The 17218-nt window shown below is 38.2% G+C and overlaps 1 protein-coding gene across 3 annotated transcripts in view; it reads right to left on the bottom strand.

Annotated features, from left to right (window-relative positions):
* The window catches only part of exoc4 (exocyst complex component 4), a 187452-nt gene that overhangs the window by 164992 nt on the left and 5242 nt on the right, over positions 1 to 17218 (bottom strand). For 2 of the 3 annotated variants that reach the window (XM_041780750.1, XM_041780753.1), the window contains exons 4-7: positions 14596 to 14795; positions 13090 to 13199; positions 7568 to 7668; positions 7308 to 7462 (exon numbers count right to left, since the gene is read on the bottom strand). In XM_041780750.1, coding sequence (XP_041636684.1) covers positions 7308 to 7462; positions 7568 to 7668; positions 13090 to 13199; positions 14596 to 14795 — 566 coding nt within the window. The remainder of the gene's footprint in view (positions 1 to 7307; positions 7463 to 7567; positions 7669 to 13089; positions 13200 to 14595; positions 14796 to 17218) is intronic. The other variant, XM_041780754.1, reaches the window with a different exon arrangement.

Genomic DNA, 17218 nt, shown 5'->3' with positions numbered 1-17218 from the left:
AGTTATATTTCTGTGTCCAAATCTATACTGATGCTCATAGTGTATGTTTCCCAGAGACAGTGGGTCAAAGTTCTTCTCTCTGATTTTACTCTCAATGCAGGGGTGAATCTATGGAGTGGCCAGGGGTGGAAATCTGGTTTGCTATCCCATGTGACACCCCAAAATCTTCATCCTTTGAGGTTTTTTTAAGAGGACACATCATGAAACCCCTCTTTTTAGTATTTCTGCACTTATCTGACCATCTGATAATCTGCATCCATAGTGTTCTCCTACTTAATTCTGTCCTTTGGTTAAAAAAAAAAAAAAAAAAAAAAAAAGAAATATAAAAGCAGAGATGTTCCAATACCATTTTTCCATCCTGATACCAATTCCAATACCACAGCACTGGGTATCGGCCGATACCGAGTACTGATAAGATAGATATTTACATGATGACTAAACAGCCTGCCACAGAGCATTTGAGGAAAGCAATATGACTGTTGGCATTCAAGCTAGTGGCAATAAATAGTCAAAAATGGATTAAAAAATGGACAAAAAGATGTTAAATATTGGATCTACCTGTGTTGATTTAATCTTTAAAGTCCCTGAAAAGTTCCCTGAGTTCCAAGCTCACAAGAAACACTTTCCTAAGGGCACTAATAGTGTCACACGAGTGGCACAACAGCTAGCTTCAAGAAAAAAAGTAAAAGGTTATGATCTATTGTTCAGAAGTTATTTAACTTTAATAACTAAAACATGCCGATAGTACTTGCCAATGCCAATACCTGCATTGTTAGCGGAACAATGATGAATGAAAGATTTGGATTTTAAAGTTTATTTGTGGTCTTAAAGGTCACACAGCAGCTCTTCAGCACTGGGGTCAATGGTCTGCTTCTCCAGTCAGCGCAAAATGGTTGTGACATTATGTGGTTAACCTTGTTACCCTTGATGTAATCACTGTGTCTACAGTGCCAAAAAAACAACAGCAGAGAAGATACAGTAAAATCCAGCATGTACAAAAAACCCTAACCCTAACCCCTAACCCCTAACCCTATGAAAAAAATGGAGGTGGAACTGGAAAAAGGTCAAACGATACGATAGAAAAGATTTTTAAAAAAGTCAAAAGACATTACAAAATAGCTAAAGCAATTGAAACATAGCAAAGAAAATTAAAATCACCAAGATTTCAAAACAAGACTTGGTGTTAGCTCAAGGATATAAATGTAGGCAGTACAGATGAGTATCAAAATCCTGTGCCAAAATGGAACTGGTACAAACACGTCCGACACCTTTCAGACCAAATTGCAACACAGATAACAATGCTTAATTGCAGTAACCCACCACCCCAATGCAACCATCTTCCAATCCAAATAAAAGGCAAGAAATATGTTATGGAATATGGGAAATTTTTCTGCAATAAATTTATTTCAGCAGAGCAGGGAATTTCTTTTGTTTTGCTGTCCAAAGTAATGTCTGCCAGAGTTTTGCTTGACCCTCTTACATAAAAAGTTACACCAGTTTCCCTTTCTTGTCTCATTTTTCTACTGGCATCTTTTAAAGATATATTCTTTGAATCCTGTATGATACAAAGACAGCTTTTATTCTCCATCAGAGACTTATAAGTATCAATTTAGACACTGTTTAGGCTCTGGCACCATTTATACTGATTTAGCACTGTAGAAAAAAAACGAAAAAAAAAAACGGATGATACTCAACCCTAGTAGTCAATTTAAATCGTTTCTAAAGGTATTTCAAGAATTTGGTGCGTACTAACTTCAAGCAGATCTCCCCAACTCTGTGTGACCCTTGGAAACATGTATGGCAATCTTTATTCTAAATTGTGATTGGTTATTTGCCTTATCAGAGGTGGGACTTGAGTTGTCGTGACCTATTTTACCAACTATTTTCTACCTAAACCATAAAGTTTCAAAGCTTAAGGAATCTTGAAAACACTAAAATATACACAGGATACCTTAGGATACCTTAATGTCTGCAGTAGTAGTTGTCAATCGTTCCTGTGTTTACCCACGTAAACTTAATGTCACCCCTGCATAAGTTGCAAAAAGACTGTCTCTGCTGTTCTGCTTATTTAACTAAAATGAGATGCTTTAGCCTGAAGTAAAGCCAACTAGAATAAAAGTTATGGTTCCAAAGCAGAAAGCTGCAACTTTCCAAAACAAACTATCTTCCTTTAAGTGTACTCCAAGAGCAACCAAGTCCATTCCTCATTGATGCCAAGTCAAAATAAATTATCACCGATTTCAACTCTACAAGAAAGGAACACATGCTTTAAGTTTTGGGAAGTGGCCAAGGTTTCCCAGGAAGGTATAAGGATAATGTAGAAGCAAGATGAATGTTTCACTAGGGGGCATTTCAGTTGGCGTGCTGTCACTACATTGGCAGTAGCAGTGAGTAAATGTTATTAATGGAAATGAAAGCAGGCACAAATCACTATGAGATATAGCCTGGTGAATGGGAGATGTTGGAAAAGAGGAGCTGTGAAATACCAACGAATCGAGGAATTCTCACCCGCTCATGCATAAACATGAAGGACTGTCGACAAAATGGATACACAGTGAGGAACAGCTTTCATGAGTTGATGAACAATGCATGATCATGTGCACACGCTTTGAGAGGACGTATGGCTCTGACCTTGTCACAACTCCAACCACATCCCCCTCAGCCCCTTGTACGCACCCAGACAGACAGACAGACAGACACAAACACGGACGGCTCAGCCCTCATTATCTCCCAGCGGATGCCATCCTAATCCATATCGTCTGTTCTTTTAAGACCTCACTTCTCATTTCCGCTCAGGATCAAAAGTGACCAGCACATGGCTGATGAAGAGCACATGGACATCCAGTCCCTGATTAACTGACAGTTAGAAAATACACGCGTGTGTCTTCCATTTCTGGAAAGCTATTATGGAGTCAGAATTAGATAATGAAAAGATTGGTTGCAAGAAAATGACATTGTGTCTCTAAATGAACCGTTTTGACGTAATAAAAGTGCCTGCTCCTGCGTCGATGATGCACAAAGGGGTAGAAATTCAAACTAATGCATCCCTCAAAAGTTTTGACCACTCTGCTGGAACAGGGGATAAAAAGAAAAAGAGAGAAGCACTCAAGCTTGTGATCAATGTGCGTCGTTTTTTTAATGTGATTTAAACACTTAGCCTTTTATATTAATGTTCTTTGGTGGTTCAAGCATTTCTTTACTTCTGATCAGATCTCTGTCTTGAAGGATTCAGATTAGATTCTGAATATAGTCTTAACAAAGCTAAAAGGAATTTAGCTCCATTTGTTGTAATGCTAAGGGGTAAAAGATTCAAAAAGTCAGTCTTGATGTGAATTACTGATAGCCACCCAAAGATTATTGGTGCTTGCTAATGACAAAGGGATGCCTCAAGGTTCACTACTGTGCCCACTGTCATTGTCCATCTGTATGAATCAGCTTAGACAGAATGTCCAAAAATCTTCTTTTTATTTCTATGCCAATAACAATGTAACTTACTGCTGTACATGTTCCCCTGCACAAGTCTTTGCAAATCTTTAGCATGCATTTGACCTACCACAAGAACAGCTCTGTTAGCTGCAACTTGTCCTGGATGCAGACAAAACTAAAATTCTTCATATACTCAAGAACAGCAGACCTGATCTGCCAGATGGATTGTCACATATCCATGGTGGTGTATATCTAACATCTATCTGGGCAACAGCCTAGGGCAGTGTTAGTGATGGGCAGAATCAATATCAATATACATATATCGATACATATATAAATGTAGTTCAGACCTAAAACTGCAGTCCTTATAACACACTTTCAAGTCAAAGGAAGGGAACAAAGAAGAGACTTCAACTGACATGGGTCTGTTTGTCCTGCCTTAAAATCCACAAACTTATCCGAACGTGCAGCAGATATTTACTTATCCCTTTACCAGTTGCCATGTTTACCAACTTGCAGTAAAACTTAATCCTGCCCCTAGCCACTGGGCATAAACATAAATGTATCAGCTTAAATGTTTGAAAGATTGATATACCTATGACGGACATGGAATCTGGAGAATCCATCAGCTTTGCTAGGTTGGCAAATGTAGTTTTGTATTAGGGAAAAAAGGAAAAATGAGTTCGCATCCACCTTTAAATGCTTATGGTATTTACTTGATTACATCTTGTGCTTTCGGGAGCACATTCAGCATGTTGCAAAAGAAGCTTAAGCTTTTCTTGGATTTTTACTACAGAAACAATCCCTGATCTTCATACTTTATATATTAAGTATGCACCAGCTTGCACACTGACATCTCCAGTTGTAAAGCCATAGTGGAAAGGATTTCAGACTACCTTGGTTTTTATATCTTTAGAAGCGGAATCCACAACCTTCACTCGTTTGACACGTTGCGATTTGTTGCTGTAAGTCCACACTGAATTGAAGAAGAAAGCTTTTAAGTTTTCTGCATCCTTTGCTTGGAATCTACTTTGTGTTTTGAAACTGCAAAACTTAGTAAAACTGAATGTTTAAAGTCCTCAGTGAAAAGTCTTGAATGCAAATTTTCTGTTTATACCTGCAGCTGATTTTACTATTATTCAGTAAGCACTGTATGAGTTTCAGTGTTTTTCTTTATAAAACCAAGTTTTGTTGCTCCTCTTGGCTGGGTCTCCCTTGAGAAAGAGATCTCTGACCTAAAAAGGAATAACCTAGCTAAAGAAAGGTTAAATAAAAAATAACTCTTGTGCATAGAGTGTGACTTCAAAGTAAAATGCAGTGAAAGAAGTTAGAAATAAAAATGCACTTGCAAAGTGGTTGATCACAGAGGAAGTAAATGAGAACATAAACTTCCTAAAGTAACCATACACCGCCTTATGTGCAGCAAAGTGCTTAAGTGCTGCCCGCTAGTCTGCAGTGCTATAAAATATAGCTTGCAATATGCAACACCATTGTTCCCTACAAGTGGAACATCCGTTTAAGTTTCCATAGCAACAAGCCAAGACTTTAAATTGAAGTGAACATAGGCAGAACTAGGTGTGTATGCATCTAAATACACAAGCCTTTCAAGTGTGACACGAATACAGAGTTAAGGCAAACTTAAAACAATCTGTGAGGAGTGGAGCTGGGAATGAGCTACACACTGGCCTATTACATCCAGGTCAGATGAGATTCAGCAGCAGGCGCCGGGAGAAAAAGGAAAGCAGAAAAGAAGGCCAGAGAGAACAGCCCTGACAGAAAACAAGACGTTCCTCCTAAATGGTTCAGGATCAGTGGACTGAGACCTGCGTTTCCCCCCTCCCTCTCTTCTAAAATTCACTTGCAGTGCAGGTGGAGCTGGATGTAACACCTTTTGAAATGCAGCACATCTCTACGGCAGGTGTGAAGTTGTTTATGTGTGCATACAGGTGTGTTTAACCATGACTTGTCTGGGTTTAAAGCAGCAGAGTGTCTGTTTTCATGGTCTGAGGCAGGTGTGACGCCACTTCTAGTCTTTTCTGTGTTTCATACCTGGTTGACTGTCTGAAGATGAACACCCTGGGACTGCATTCAATACATGCTACCTGCTGTTTTTCCTGTCTGCTTTATATATACCTCATACACTGTTAACACCAAATGACAACTATTCTAAGCTATATTAGTATTTATCAGCAGCTGTGCTGTCTAAATAAGAATCTACATGGAGGAAATATTCACCTAGGAAAATAACTCTAATGGGGATACTATAACCGAAGAAGAATAGGCATACAGCCTGCTATAATAACATTTCTGCACAGATAAAAAAAGAGAGGATTACAAGTGACAGCTTTATTAAGGTCTCTTTTTGGTGGTAACAGCAGCAGCTGCATTCTGCTGTCTAGACTGATCATTTTTTGGAAACATAATCATAATGCTGCTTATTATTTTCTACAAAGCAAACACTATCATTTCAAAAAAGATGGCTTTCGTCTTTCCACAGAGCTTCTCTCGTGAGTTGATTTTACTCTTAATTAATATAATGAACCTACACTTTTCTCAATTTTCACTGATTGGTAGCAATCCCTTACTAATTCAACTAGCACTGTTTCTTAAGTCTTTAACTCTCCTGAAAAGGGCAATGCAGAAATGCTGGACAAAGCAACGGCATCTGACTTGAGGTTATTTGCAATCACGTGATCCCAAATGTCTGCTGGGGGTAAGAAAATGGGGGACAGCCATTAGGAATGCATGAGGACAGAGGAAGGTTAGTACCTTAGAGCTCCAAACGGACCTGTATTCTGTACTTATAAGAAAATTTCTACATACACTGAGTCTGATACTTACTCTTGACAAAAACTGGATTTTTATCACAGTTTAACCTTGCCTGGAGGTGATCAGTATCATAAAAATTACTCAGTCCTGCAGACTTCCTAGCATCCGGCGACATCTAATCAGATGAAGGGAGACAAGAGTCTAGAGGAGAAACATGCTTTTAATTGAAATGGTGATAGAGTTTCAACTGTATAAGCCTTGGGGGATGAGTGACTGAGTGATGATCAGGCATTCCCAAAAAAAGGTCTGCGCTATGAAACGGCTCTTCTATGTTAGCCATGGTAGCTAGCTCTCATTTGAATGCCAGCTTCCTTTTCTCCATCTTTTGTTTTTTTTTAAATCCACATTTTAAAAAGCCAAACTGTGACCAAATGAAGAGCCATTTGGGAGCCAAAGAACCAGCGCTACTGAGCCGAGTCAAATGATCTGGATCTCTTAATCATTATGAATTTCCTGCCACAACAAGCGAAGCTGGAGGTTGGTGAGATGGACATCAGCCGAGATACATGGGTAAGATCAGAGTTGAATGTGCTAAACCGTGACAAAACTGGTCGGGGGTCGATTTGTGGAAACAGACCATACGTGAGTGTTGTGTGACATCACTTTTCCAGGCTTTAGATGGAATTTTTAAAACTTTAATTTTTGCCTGACTATTTTGCTTAAGTCCTTTTATTGTGAACACCCACATCAAGAAATGGGATATTGTCAGGAGCAGCTTCACACATCCCAGCAGGAGAGAAATGAAACTACATGTGCTCAGACATGAGTTGAGTGTACCGTCACAGGTTTGTTTAGGTGGAAAAGAGGGTTGTAACATTGAATATACATTTAAATGCATTAACCCTTTTAATTTTGTAAAGCCGTGATATAATACTGTTATTGCACGGCGCAAAAAAACCCTGATACCAATTCTAGATGATATAGTCCAACTCTAGTAAGTGGTAGAGAACACAGATGGAAGCAACAAAGATTACAAGGGCACCTTCATAAGTGCAAATTAAGCAATTTTCAGGTGTTTTTTTGTCGTATGTGTGAAAAGGTTATCCCCATACCCTGGCTGGCTCTCCTGGGCCAGGCTCTCTCCCCTCTGGTAAGCATGATCTGCTATCTGAGTGGTGGACCGTTTCACGATCTGCTTCAGCTCAGGCTCCAACCGCTCCATGATGGCTTTTATGGTTTCTGGGATTTTCTTTAACTTGGCCAAAGCCTAAAGACAAAAGATGATAGAAATACAGAGAAAATGCAACAACAGCATACAGCACAAATGTGGATATGACACCACTGATGTTAAAATAAGTGTTTATATCTGTACCTTGATGAGGATGCCCATGAACTCAGCACTGTTCTCCTCTGGATCCACCTCAGGAAGGTCTGACTGGTTAAACTCTCGCACATCCTGCTGCAGCTCACGCACTAAAATCAAAGACACAGCATAAGCACAGGGATATAGATTAGCATTTTGTAGTGGCACTTAAAAATCTGATTATTTCATTAGCAAACACTTAAACAAACAGTCCACAAGCTAATTTCTTTGTATTCAAATGTCTAAACGAACTTCTGTCGATCCTAATGTTGAGTGCTTTTAAGCCAATGTACTCTAATGACTTGACAGTCTTATAAAAGGCTAACTATGTGCTTTCTTTGGTACATTTAAGAACTCTAGAAACATTTTGGACTTTATCAAGAAGTACCTGAAAACTAAACAATCCAAACTATTATTTTTATGGAACAAACTGAATAAAATTGTAGCTTTCCATGTATTAATAAAATGCATCTTTCTCTTGTAAAAGCTGACACCTGCACCCATCCAGTTATCCTCCCCCCTTTGTGCACCCTCCATCTGACTTAGCCACATTAGCAGTTAAATTGAGAGTGGCAGCATCGAATGATGCTCTAATTTCCATTAGATAGGGCCTCCCAATTCCCCATCAAAGCACGTTAAGAGAGTTAATGTTTATGGCAAGTTAATGGACTTTGGGTGTATTTCCTCTTTTCCCCCGATTCCAACTGTAGTTTGTGTAATAATTATGACAATTACTAGCTACAAATGAGGTGCACTAATGCTATTAGACAAAATGGCAAGCTATGCTGCTGATGGAGGCCGGCTGCTGTGTCGTGACCACGGTAGTTAGTATGACAGCATATAGGCACTTACTGCCAGGAGGAAGCTAATTACAACTGTTCTTTTTGCATAACATTGAGGAAACTGTGGTTAAGCTTTTACTTTTTGCCTGAGGGTGGGGGATAGATATTTAGAATATTTAAGTGCTTATTTCTATATTTGTGTGTTTGAGGTCATATGGCTCATGCTTATGATGTCAGGCCTAGTTGAAGAAATGGATGAAATGAGACATGTTTCTAAAATAACAATTACAGCTGTACTGAAATAGGAAAAAACAGACAAACAAATCTTAAATAAAACAACGACATGATGAGGGTGATGATAATGTATACAATAGTATATGATGTGATGTGATATAATATGAAAATGTCTCATACAGTATGGAAAATACAACACAGTTTAGTAAAATAAAATATAATGCGACAGTATCACCACACAATACTATACAGTATGATACAATATGGTACAGCACACTATGATATAATACAATAACTGTATGACATGGTGTAATAGAATACGAGGTGAAATAATTATGCATTAGACTGTAAAATATGGTAATGACAGTATGTATGATAAGACAGAAGAAGGTATAAAACAATACTATTCCATACATGATAATGTACAACACTGTACAACATATGGTAAGATAAGTAATGATAGCATTTGGTTTGATATGCTAAAGCACAATAAGATATGTTATGGCATGATGTTTGAAGACACGATACAATTTGAAATGATAAGATACAATCACATACCAAAAAAGGTCTTAGGTCACCAAAGCAATTAACTTAGAAGGACTCATGTTCATTTTATTGAGTCAACATACAATTTGATACAATACGATGTGATTTGAGAACACTTAATGAAGTAGACTGCATATTGGAAAAGGAGCGGGAAGTACTTATCCTACCTCTTCTCCATAATATAGAAAAGATAATTATGACGCTTCCATGTGTAAATTATTATATAACAATGCATACATTATTCACAATATATAAGAATACATATCTCAACCAAGATATGCATGTATATATATATAAAAATATATAAAAAAAAAAAAAAAAAAAAAAAAAAAATATATATATATATATATATATATATATATAAGCAACTTATAAAAATATAATTTATATATCATTGGCCTCATAACATAATTGCCTAAGTCATTTTTTGGTTAAATTGTGATAACTGCCTAACTCTACTCTCCTAGCACTGCTGATTCATTGTGCCTTATTTTTCTAAAAACCTTTAAATGACTTAGGCAATTATGCTATGAGACAAATCAATATATTGATCTGTATGAAACATGACCTGTTTTTTGTTATCAAAACATAAATATTCTTATCATATATCTTTATATTTATCTAAATTTGTGAAGTCATATGAAATGTAGCACATCTTGAGATTTCATTCTACCACATCTGACAACCTTTTTATGAAAATAGTCATAAGTGCTTAAACAACCATAAAACAATGTCTTAAAAAATTGAAGCTGATATTTACAGCTGAAAGAAACAAACAAAAAAATTTAGTAGTTATTAGAGCAAAAAAAAAAAAAAAAAACACGATACAATACAATATAATAAGATACAATGCAATACGGTGTGGTATGATATGTTATGATTCAGTATCATTCAATACAGTTTTGCCATCTTCACTACTTATAACACCTAATTCACTTATTTTGTTCTCTCTGACATCCTACTCCCAGTTTCTCCTCCCTCTTCTTTCCACTTCTTCTTCTATCCTACTGACAACTTTTCTTTAGCCAATTATCTTCTGCTCAAGTTACAATCATTTATGTCCTAAACGCCCCTGAGATGAGTCATGAATTAGTGCAGCTGAGAGTCAGGTTTGAAGAGAAATCTGTTTCAAGCTCTTCATGTTTTTTCCTTTTTTGAAACACTGGCATCTGGCATGATATTGCACGAGTATCACACAAGTCAGGAATGACAATACAAATCTATGGCAATATTTGTCCTATCCTTATTTGCTCATATGTAAAAGGAAAATGGGTGGTGCATGGTCTGTTGGTATGTGCAGAGTTAAAAAGAAAGGGTGATTCGCTTACTCAGAATGCCAATAGTGGGTGGTAAAAAAGTGCCAGGCTTAATATAAAAACTGTGAAGCACAGAGGGAACACCACGTTATTGCAGGATTAACTTTTTTCATTATCTTCTTGTTTGCGTTCCTCTGTGCTCTGCCTGGAAGGAATGCAGCTCTAACTCTACGCCCCAACATCCGAGGGAGAATTCATACATCCCTGAATACAGCAGTGTGCTTTATCTGGCCCTGTTAACATGCTGGTTACCAGTTGGAGCATAATGAATGTTGCTCCCCTGCTGTGATGACAGGGAGGCTGGGTGACTGATAGTGTGATGGGAGACGAGATGATTATAGCGCCAGCTACAGAAATGTATAGTATGATCTTACTTGACGATGTCATGACATTAGCCCCAAGAAAAAGACATGTGGGTGTGTGCAAAAAGGCATCAGTGGTGTGTTTAGTCTTTCTTTAGGAGTTCAGATCAAGATTCTGCAGGCACTATGTGCGTTGTTTGTGCAGATGTGCAGGGTCGGCGTTAACTGTAATGACATGCAAATGAATGCACGATAGAGTGATGCTAATGGCTTCATTATGAATAAGAATACAAGCACATTGAAATAAATGCTAAATTAAATCCACACACTTTGTCTCCAAAGGGCTGGACAGCATTTCCTTGTTCAAGGATTTTTTTCTGTATAGTTCTCATAATGTATGCAGTTTAATTGAAAGCAAACCAAAACTTGTGTTTTTCAAGAGACATCCTTTCAAAATCCCACTTCTTTTCAGCTATCTAAAATATTTTTACCATTATTCAATGCGGCTGCACACTTTTCAATATCAAATTTTAGACTTTTATGACCTAATCCACCCATCCAACACTCATACTGCTGCTTATCCTGTTTCGGGTCATAGGAAGGCTGGAGCTGACCCCAGCTGTCACTGGGGGAACAGGGTACACAGTGGACTGGTTGTCAGTTCAGTGTGAGGCCCACAATTAAAACTAAGAACCTTCTTTCTGACCCCTGCGCCACTGTGCAGCCCTGATTCCCATACCCCTTGATTAAATAGGGTTTGCTCACAGGCTGTCAAAAGATTATCATTTTTAATTACGGTTAATTTCAGGATTTCTGTAGTTAATCATGATTAACCGCAACCTTTTGATCACATTCATATATTCCACTACTTTGCATCTAATACTGTACATGTGTCATTTTTGGATCTTCCTACTCTCTTAGATTAAGGGCAACTGACCTACAGCTTGGATACAGACCTACTTATATAGGTATATTGAAGATTTAACCATGGAAAAAGAAATTTGTTATGGATTGAAAAGGAAAGAAGTAAATGGTAAAAAAGGGTAAATGTTTGATAACTCAAGGTTCAGGTGACTCTTGACTTGACAGAGCTGTCTATAAGTTTTTTTAAAAGTGAAATGAGACATTAAGGTAGTGGACTTATTTTAAATCACTGTGGCTGAAGGGAGATGCTGCAGTGCTTTAACTGAAGTTTGTTGAAAGAGCCAATAATAGTGCACTTATTGTGGATTGTAGTTAATCATGATTAAAGCGATTAAACTTGACAGCCTGAGTTGGTACAAATTGTACAAGCTACTATGTGATTGCTTTTTTCTTGTACTAAATATGTCTTAAACTGGTATTTAATCATCATTTTCTCCTTCTCTTGTTAGCAGTTTTTGAATGGGAATGCTATACGCTGCTGTAATAGCTGCAGTATACAGGGAAAAGAAAGCTACGTTAAAAAAAACTGTTTAGCACTTAAAGGTTTTTTCTACCATGCGATACGGTTCAGTTTGGTACGGCACAGTATGCATTAATTTGCATTCCAGTAACCAAAAGTTGGAAAGGGTCCCGAATAACCGACCTGTACCTTCCCATTTTTTGGCACTCTTCTCTAGTGCCAAGCTCACCCATCCATTCAAAAAGGGTGGATCTTCACACACAATAAAAGGTCTGCACTGACGTCACTTTCAGCATGCGACACGACTGTTCAGCCGGGCTGAGTGACTAGATATGGTTGTCTGCTCTATGAGGAGTGAGTGACAACAGGAGAAAACAGACTAATCTTTAGTTGAATGTGGGATATTTGGACTCTACAGAGATTCATACTGTTCCCTGGACTGTGAACACTGATATGTGGCCACAAATCGAGTTTCCTGACATTTATGTAGATCTGATTTCAAGTACAAAAAGCAGAGCCTAAAGGCTCACAACAGCCCAATTCATCTGTGATGGATGTGAAACTGAATTAATGTCAAAGTTTTGTTAATATGAAGCTTTAGAGCAGTTGTTTATCCATATTGCAGTTATTCATTTTTTTCTAATATCAGCTTTCTGTTAAGATTGCTCTGTGCTTGTTAAATCTGTTTCCAAAACCTTCGGGTGTATTCTAAAATGAGATTGATGTGCCCCAGCTGTTCTACTTAATCTAGCTTGATTTTAAGCCTGATTAAACCGTCATTTTATTTCTAATGGGATAAATTCAAAAGGTAAAGCTCTTGCAACTGATTTTAACCAAATCGCTATCAGAACAATACTAATAAAATCCAGTAAAATTGTGTCATGAATCTAACGGGAGAGACGTTTAAGGATTCAGTGAAACCCTGTTTAATTATCTGATATGATAAAAAAAAAAAAAAAGGTTGTACCACCACTGGATCCAGGTGTGCCAAACTGCGATGAATCCAAAAGCTTGCGAGGGGTGGACAAACTGCTGACATCCAACCCAGGGATTTGAGGTGCATCTTTGCCTATGGAGCTACAAAGAAAAACATCTGAGATGAGACACTACCAAGATAAAAATGAGTTATCTTCCAATAATATACCTTCTGTCTCATGATCCATCTCACAAAAGTTTGCAGTAATTGCTTCTTTTGCACAAATAAAAGTTAAGTTTGCTGTTGCAGAAATGCACCCGCTAACCTGGCGCTCATCTACAAAAACAATCTATTGTTATAGCAAAATGCCTTGCATTTAAGGGTGAGATTGCCGCTGCTTTCCGATGAGCCATTTATCAAGCCTTAAGCCTGAGGTGGACACAATCCAGGTCTTTTAACTTGGGCGGTATAAACACAGTGTGCCTGCTAAGTGAGTCGGCTGTATGGAGGCTGGCTTGTTGTTAGAGGCGACCCAATACAGGAAGGCCGGGACCTGTCAGCAGCTGACCCTCTGTAATAAATCACTGTACCTCGGCAACCCACCGCCACCATAATTACTGCACCCCACACGCACAGACAGGCATGTGTAGAAGTGGGAAAAAAAAAACACTTGAACTGGATTCCTTCCACCAGTAACATCAGCATCAACAGTCTGCACACAGCCATTGTGCCGCATTATCCTTAAGAAGCTATACCAACTCATCATGAAGCCAAGAAACAAGCCCTCCAGTAACAAAGATACATCTCATTGTGTCCTATGAGTAAACAAGTGATATTTGCCTTTTATAACCAATGACGTGTGATGTTTATTTCCCTGTTTCTTTGGAATTTCATAAAAAGTAAAAGATAAAGAAACAGAGCAACAAGTTCCACAACATCTAATTGTTTTTGTCAGTAATTGGCTTGCCTTTCCACTTTTCTTACAATAAATAACAGGCAAGTTGTCTCAGAAATGGAATAACTTATAATGAACAAACATTTATACAGCTGAAACTTTTTCAAACAATAAAGCCCTTTAACGGTGGCATCTGTGACTTTATAACAGGCACACAATAATGGTGCTTTCTACTTCAGACCAAACAAACGGGAGAAAAGACACATTTCATAACAATCAATGGCTTTTATCGACTTTTGTGCCTCTCAGCCTTTTTTAAAGTATGTCAGTGATAATACTGTAATAAAAACAGAACTAACAGAAGCTCTGATGAAGTTGTTTTTATACAATGAAAATTAAACACAAAAATAAATGCTTACCTACTGTTCCTTAATGAGAATTTAATTTTTTTGTTACGCTTGGTAATGTGCAAATTGTGTGTGCTCCCTTGAGATCAAGAACAGAAGCAATAGAATAATAATTATCTTAATTTTTCAAGCAAATGGCCAAGCAAACCCTAATGACACTGATGCAACCTTTTCAAATCTTGAGAGCACATCAAAAGCAGCCACTGAGAAAAACAAAACACAAGTCCTACAGTTTTAAAATATATAGTCTCCTACCCCGGCAGACGAGCAGCGTTTTTATCTTTGTTGTTGTTCTTGTGTCCGAGTCGACTTGTAGACTTGATGTACAGATGTCGGTGCAGCTCATCAATAAGCACGAGGTGGATGTTAAGCTTTTTGCTGTGGAGCTCCAGGCGCAGATCTCCAAGTCCCTCCACCTGCAGCAGAGGGCCTTCCAGGGACTCCACAGCTGACACCTGCAAAAGACAACATGCATGGTCATTACTGAAATGTGTTTAATGGCTGTGTACATGATATCCTTACAAAATATCTGTAGAATTATGGAAAATAGCCTCATTAGATAGCCTCATTCATTCATAGTTGCTTTACACTGTAAAAAAAAACACAAGAAGATGGATTTTGTAAATCAATTATGGTCAATACAATTTGGCTTTTCCAACAAAAAAACAAAAAACAAAAAAAACCTCTTTAATGTCAAATTGAAAACAAATGTCTACAAAATAAAGTAAATTACATAAAACTATGTAATGTAAATAAATAAGTGACTGAAATTGCCCTCCAGGACTTTCCTATATTTTCATTTTACTCTTTATCTTTGGAAGCCTTCTGGGCTGGCTGCCAAGAAGCATCCCTACAGCATGATGCTCCCACCACCATGTTTCGCAGTGGGTATGGTGTGTGTTTGTGCTGGTGTGCAGTGACTGGTGTCCTCAAAACGTTGAGACCAAATAACTTTCTTCCACTTGACAATGGAGTCTCAGAGTAGTCATAGGTGTCTTGGTGGCCTCTCTCACTAGTCTCCTTCTTGCACAGTCACTCAGTTTGTGAGGAAAGCTTGATCTAGACAGATTCTGAGGCCTATTAATGATGATGAACTCCTGGAGTTGTTCAGTGCCTTGGAAAGATTTTTGTATCATCCCCTGATTTATACTTTTCAATAACATTTTCTCCGAGTTGCTTGGAGTGTTTGTTGCATTCATGGTGTAATGGTTGCCAGGAATACTGATTAACATGTGACTGGACCTTCCAGACACAGGTGTCTTTATATTACAATCACTTGAGTCACACTTACTGCATTTAGCTGATCCCCATTTCACTAATATGAGACTACTAGCTCCAATCAGCTGGACCTCTTTTGCATTTGATCAGGGGTGAATATTTCTGCAGTCCCTTATTTTAAATCACACATTTTTGTTTAATTGGCATTACTTTGTAGAAATCTGTTTTCACGTTGACAGTAAAGAGGATTTTGTACTTTTTTGTAAAAAAAAATAGTTCTCACAACAACACTCAGAACAACCCTTTCTTTTTTCAATTAGATTAAATTGAACTATGATGATGTATGCAGATATGTAAAATAAATTAGACATATTTCCCTCCAAAAACTAAATTATGCTTTTTAATTCTCCAATTTTCATCCACAGTCGCTTCCTTCCTAATCTTTATTAGCTGGGGCAGAAGCAGCAGTTGTTGCATGCATGAAATTATTGCATTTCATGCCATTAAAAACAATCTGCCTGTATCCATGTGAGAGTATGCATGTGTACTTCAAGGGCACTAATGGCCTGATGATACCGCTGTGAAAAATATCTGCACGGCTCAGGCAGGCCAGGAGGGAATGGGTAGCAGGAGGAGGGAGGACGTTGGGCAAGGGGGCACGGGTCAAGTGTGTGTTGATGCAAATGAGAGGGGTATTAGTGACAAGATGAGCTAATGTGCTGCATGATCAGCCCCTTTGGCTTAATAGAATAACTCTGCACACCTGTGAGGCTTAGCATGTCCTCTGTATGTGTTTGCAGCTCTTAGATGTGTCTGTGTATGATCAAATGTGTGATTGTGTAAAATCTAAATCAGTTAACGTTCATGTTTCTGTGAGGGGGGTGAGGAGGGGGATATCTCGTTACCACTGGGCTGGGATGACAGAGGAAGGTTGGTTAATATCATTAGGAGGGACAGGACTGTCAGGATAATGAGAGATATGAGGCCTCTGGTGAGTTCGATTGGGGGGGAGAAGAGAAGAGAAGAGAAGAGAAGAGAAGAGAGGAAATTCACTGTGTTACGCTCCTAGGGGGGCGTCTCTAACAGTATGACTGCATCTTGGTTTCATGAAACTACAGAACACAAACAAAGGAGTGAGTACAGTAAGGTAAACAAAAGGAAAGCAGAAGGGAAGAGAGGACTTTTTCCGGAACCACAGACAGTCTTGTTTTAACCGACCCCCATGGGGTTCTTAGACTGCCATTCAGTCGCAGACAGAGAGCGTAGTCTGAATCCTAATTGTCAACCCGTAGAGATATGACTCACATAAACACACAGACGGGGACAAATGGAGAGTGAGAGAAAGTGATGGAGAGAGAGGCTGGGAAATTAGTAAGAAGTCTGCTTTTGCATTAATAATAAAAAAGCAGTTTTAAACACAAAATATTTAGAAACTTGGATAAAGACAGACAAAAATAATGTGTGAAAATAAGTAACAGAAGGTGCATCTGAAAACCATTAATCTGACAGATGAATGCTGTAATGAGTGACAGCGTGATGGGAATAAAAACATCAGGGACTCTAATATCATCATTTCTAATAGTCATATTATTTTTTCCTCAAAATCTAGGCCATTAGATGCTGTGGTGATGAGGGATTTTATTTGATTAGCTGACTAAAT

The sequence above is a fragment of the Cheilinus undulatus genome, linkage group 23 (assembly GCF_018320785.1).
Source record: "Cheilinus undulatus linkage group 23, ASM1832078v1, whole genome shotgun sequence".
Lineage (NCBI taxonomy): Eukaryota > Metazoa > Chordata > Actinopteri > Labriformes > Labridae > Cheilinus > Cheilinus undulatus.
The sequence above is the reverse complement of the archived record's forward strand: the minus strand, read 5'-3'. Positions and strand labels throughout refer to the sequence as shown.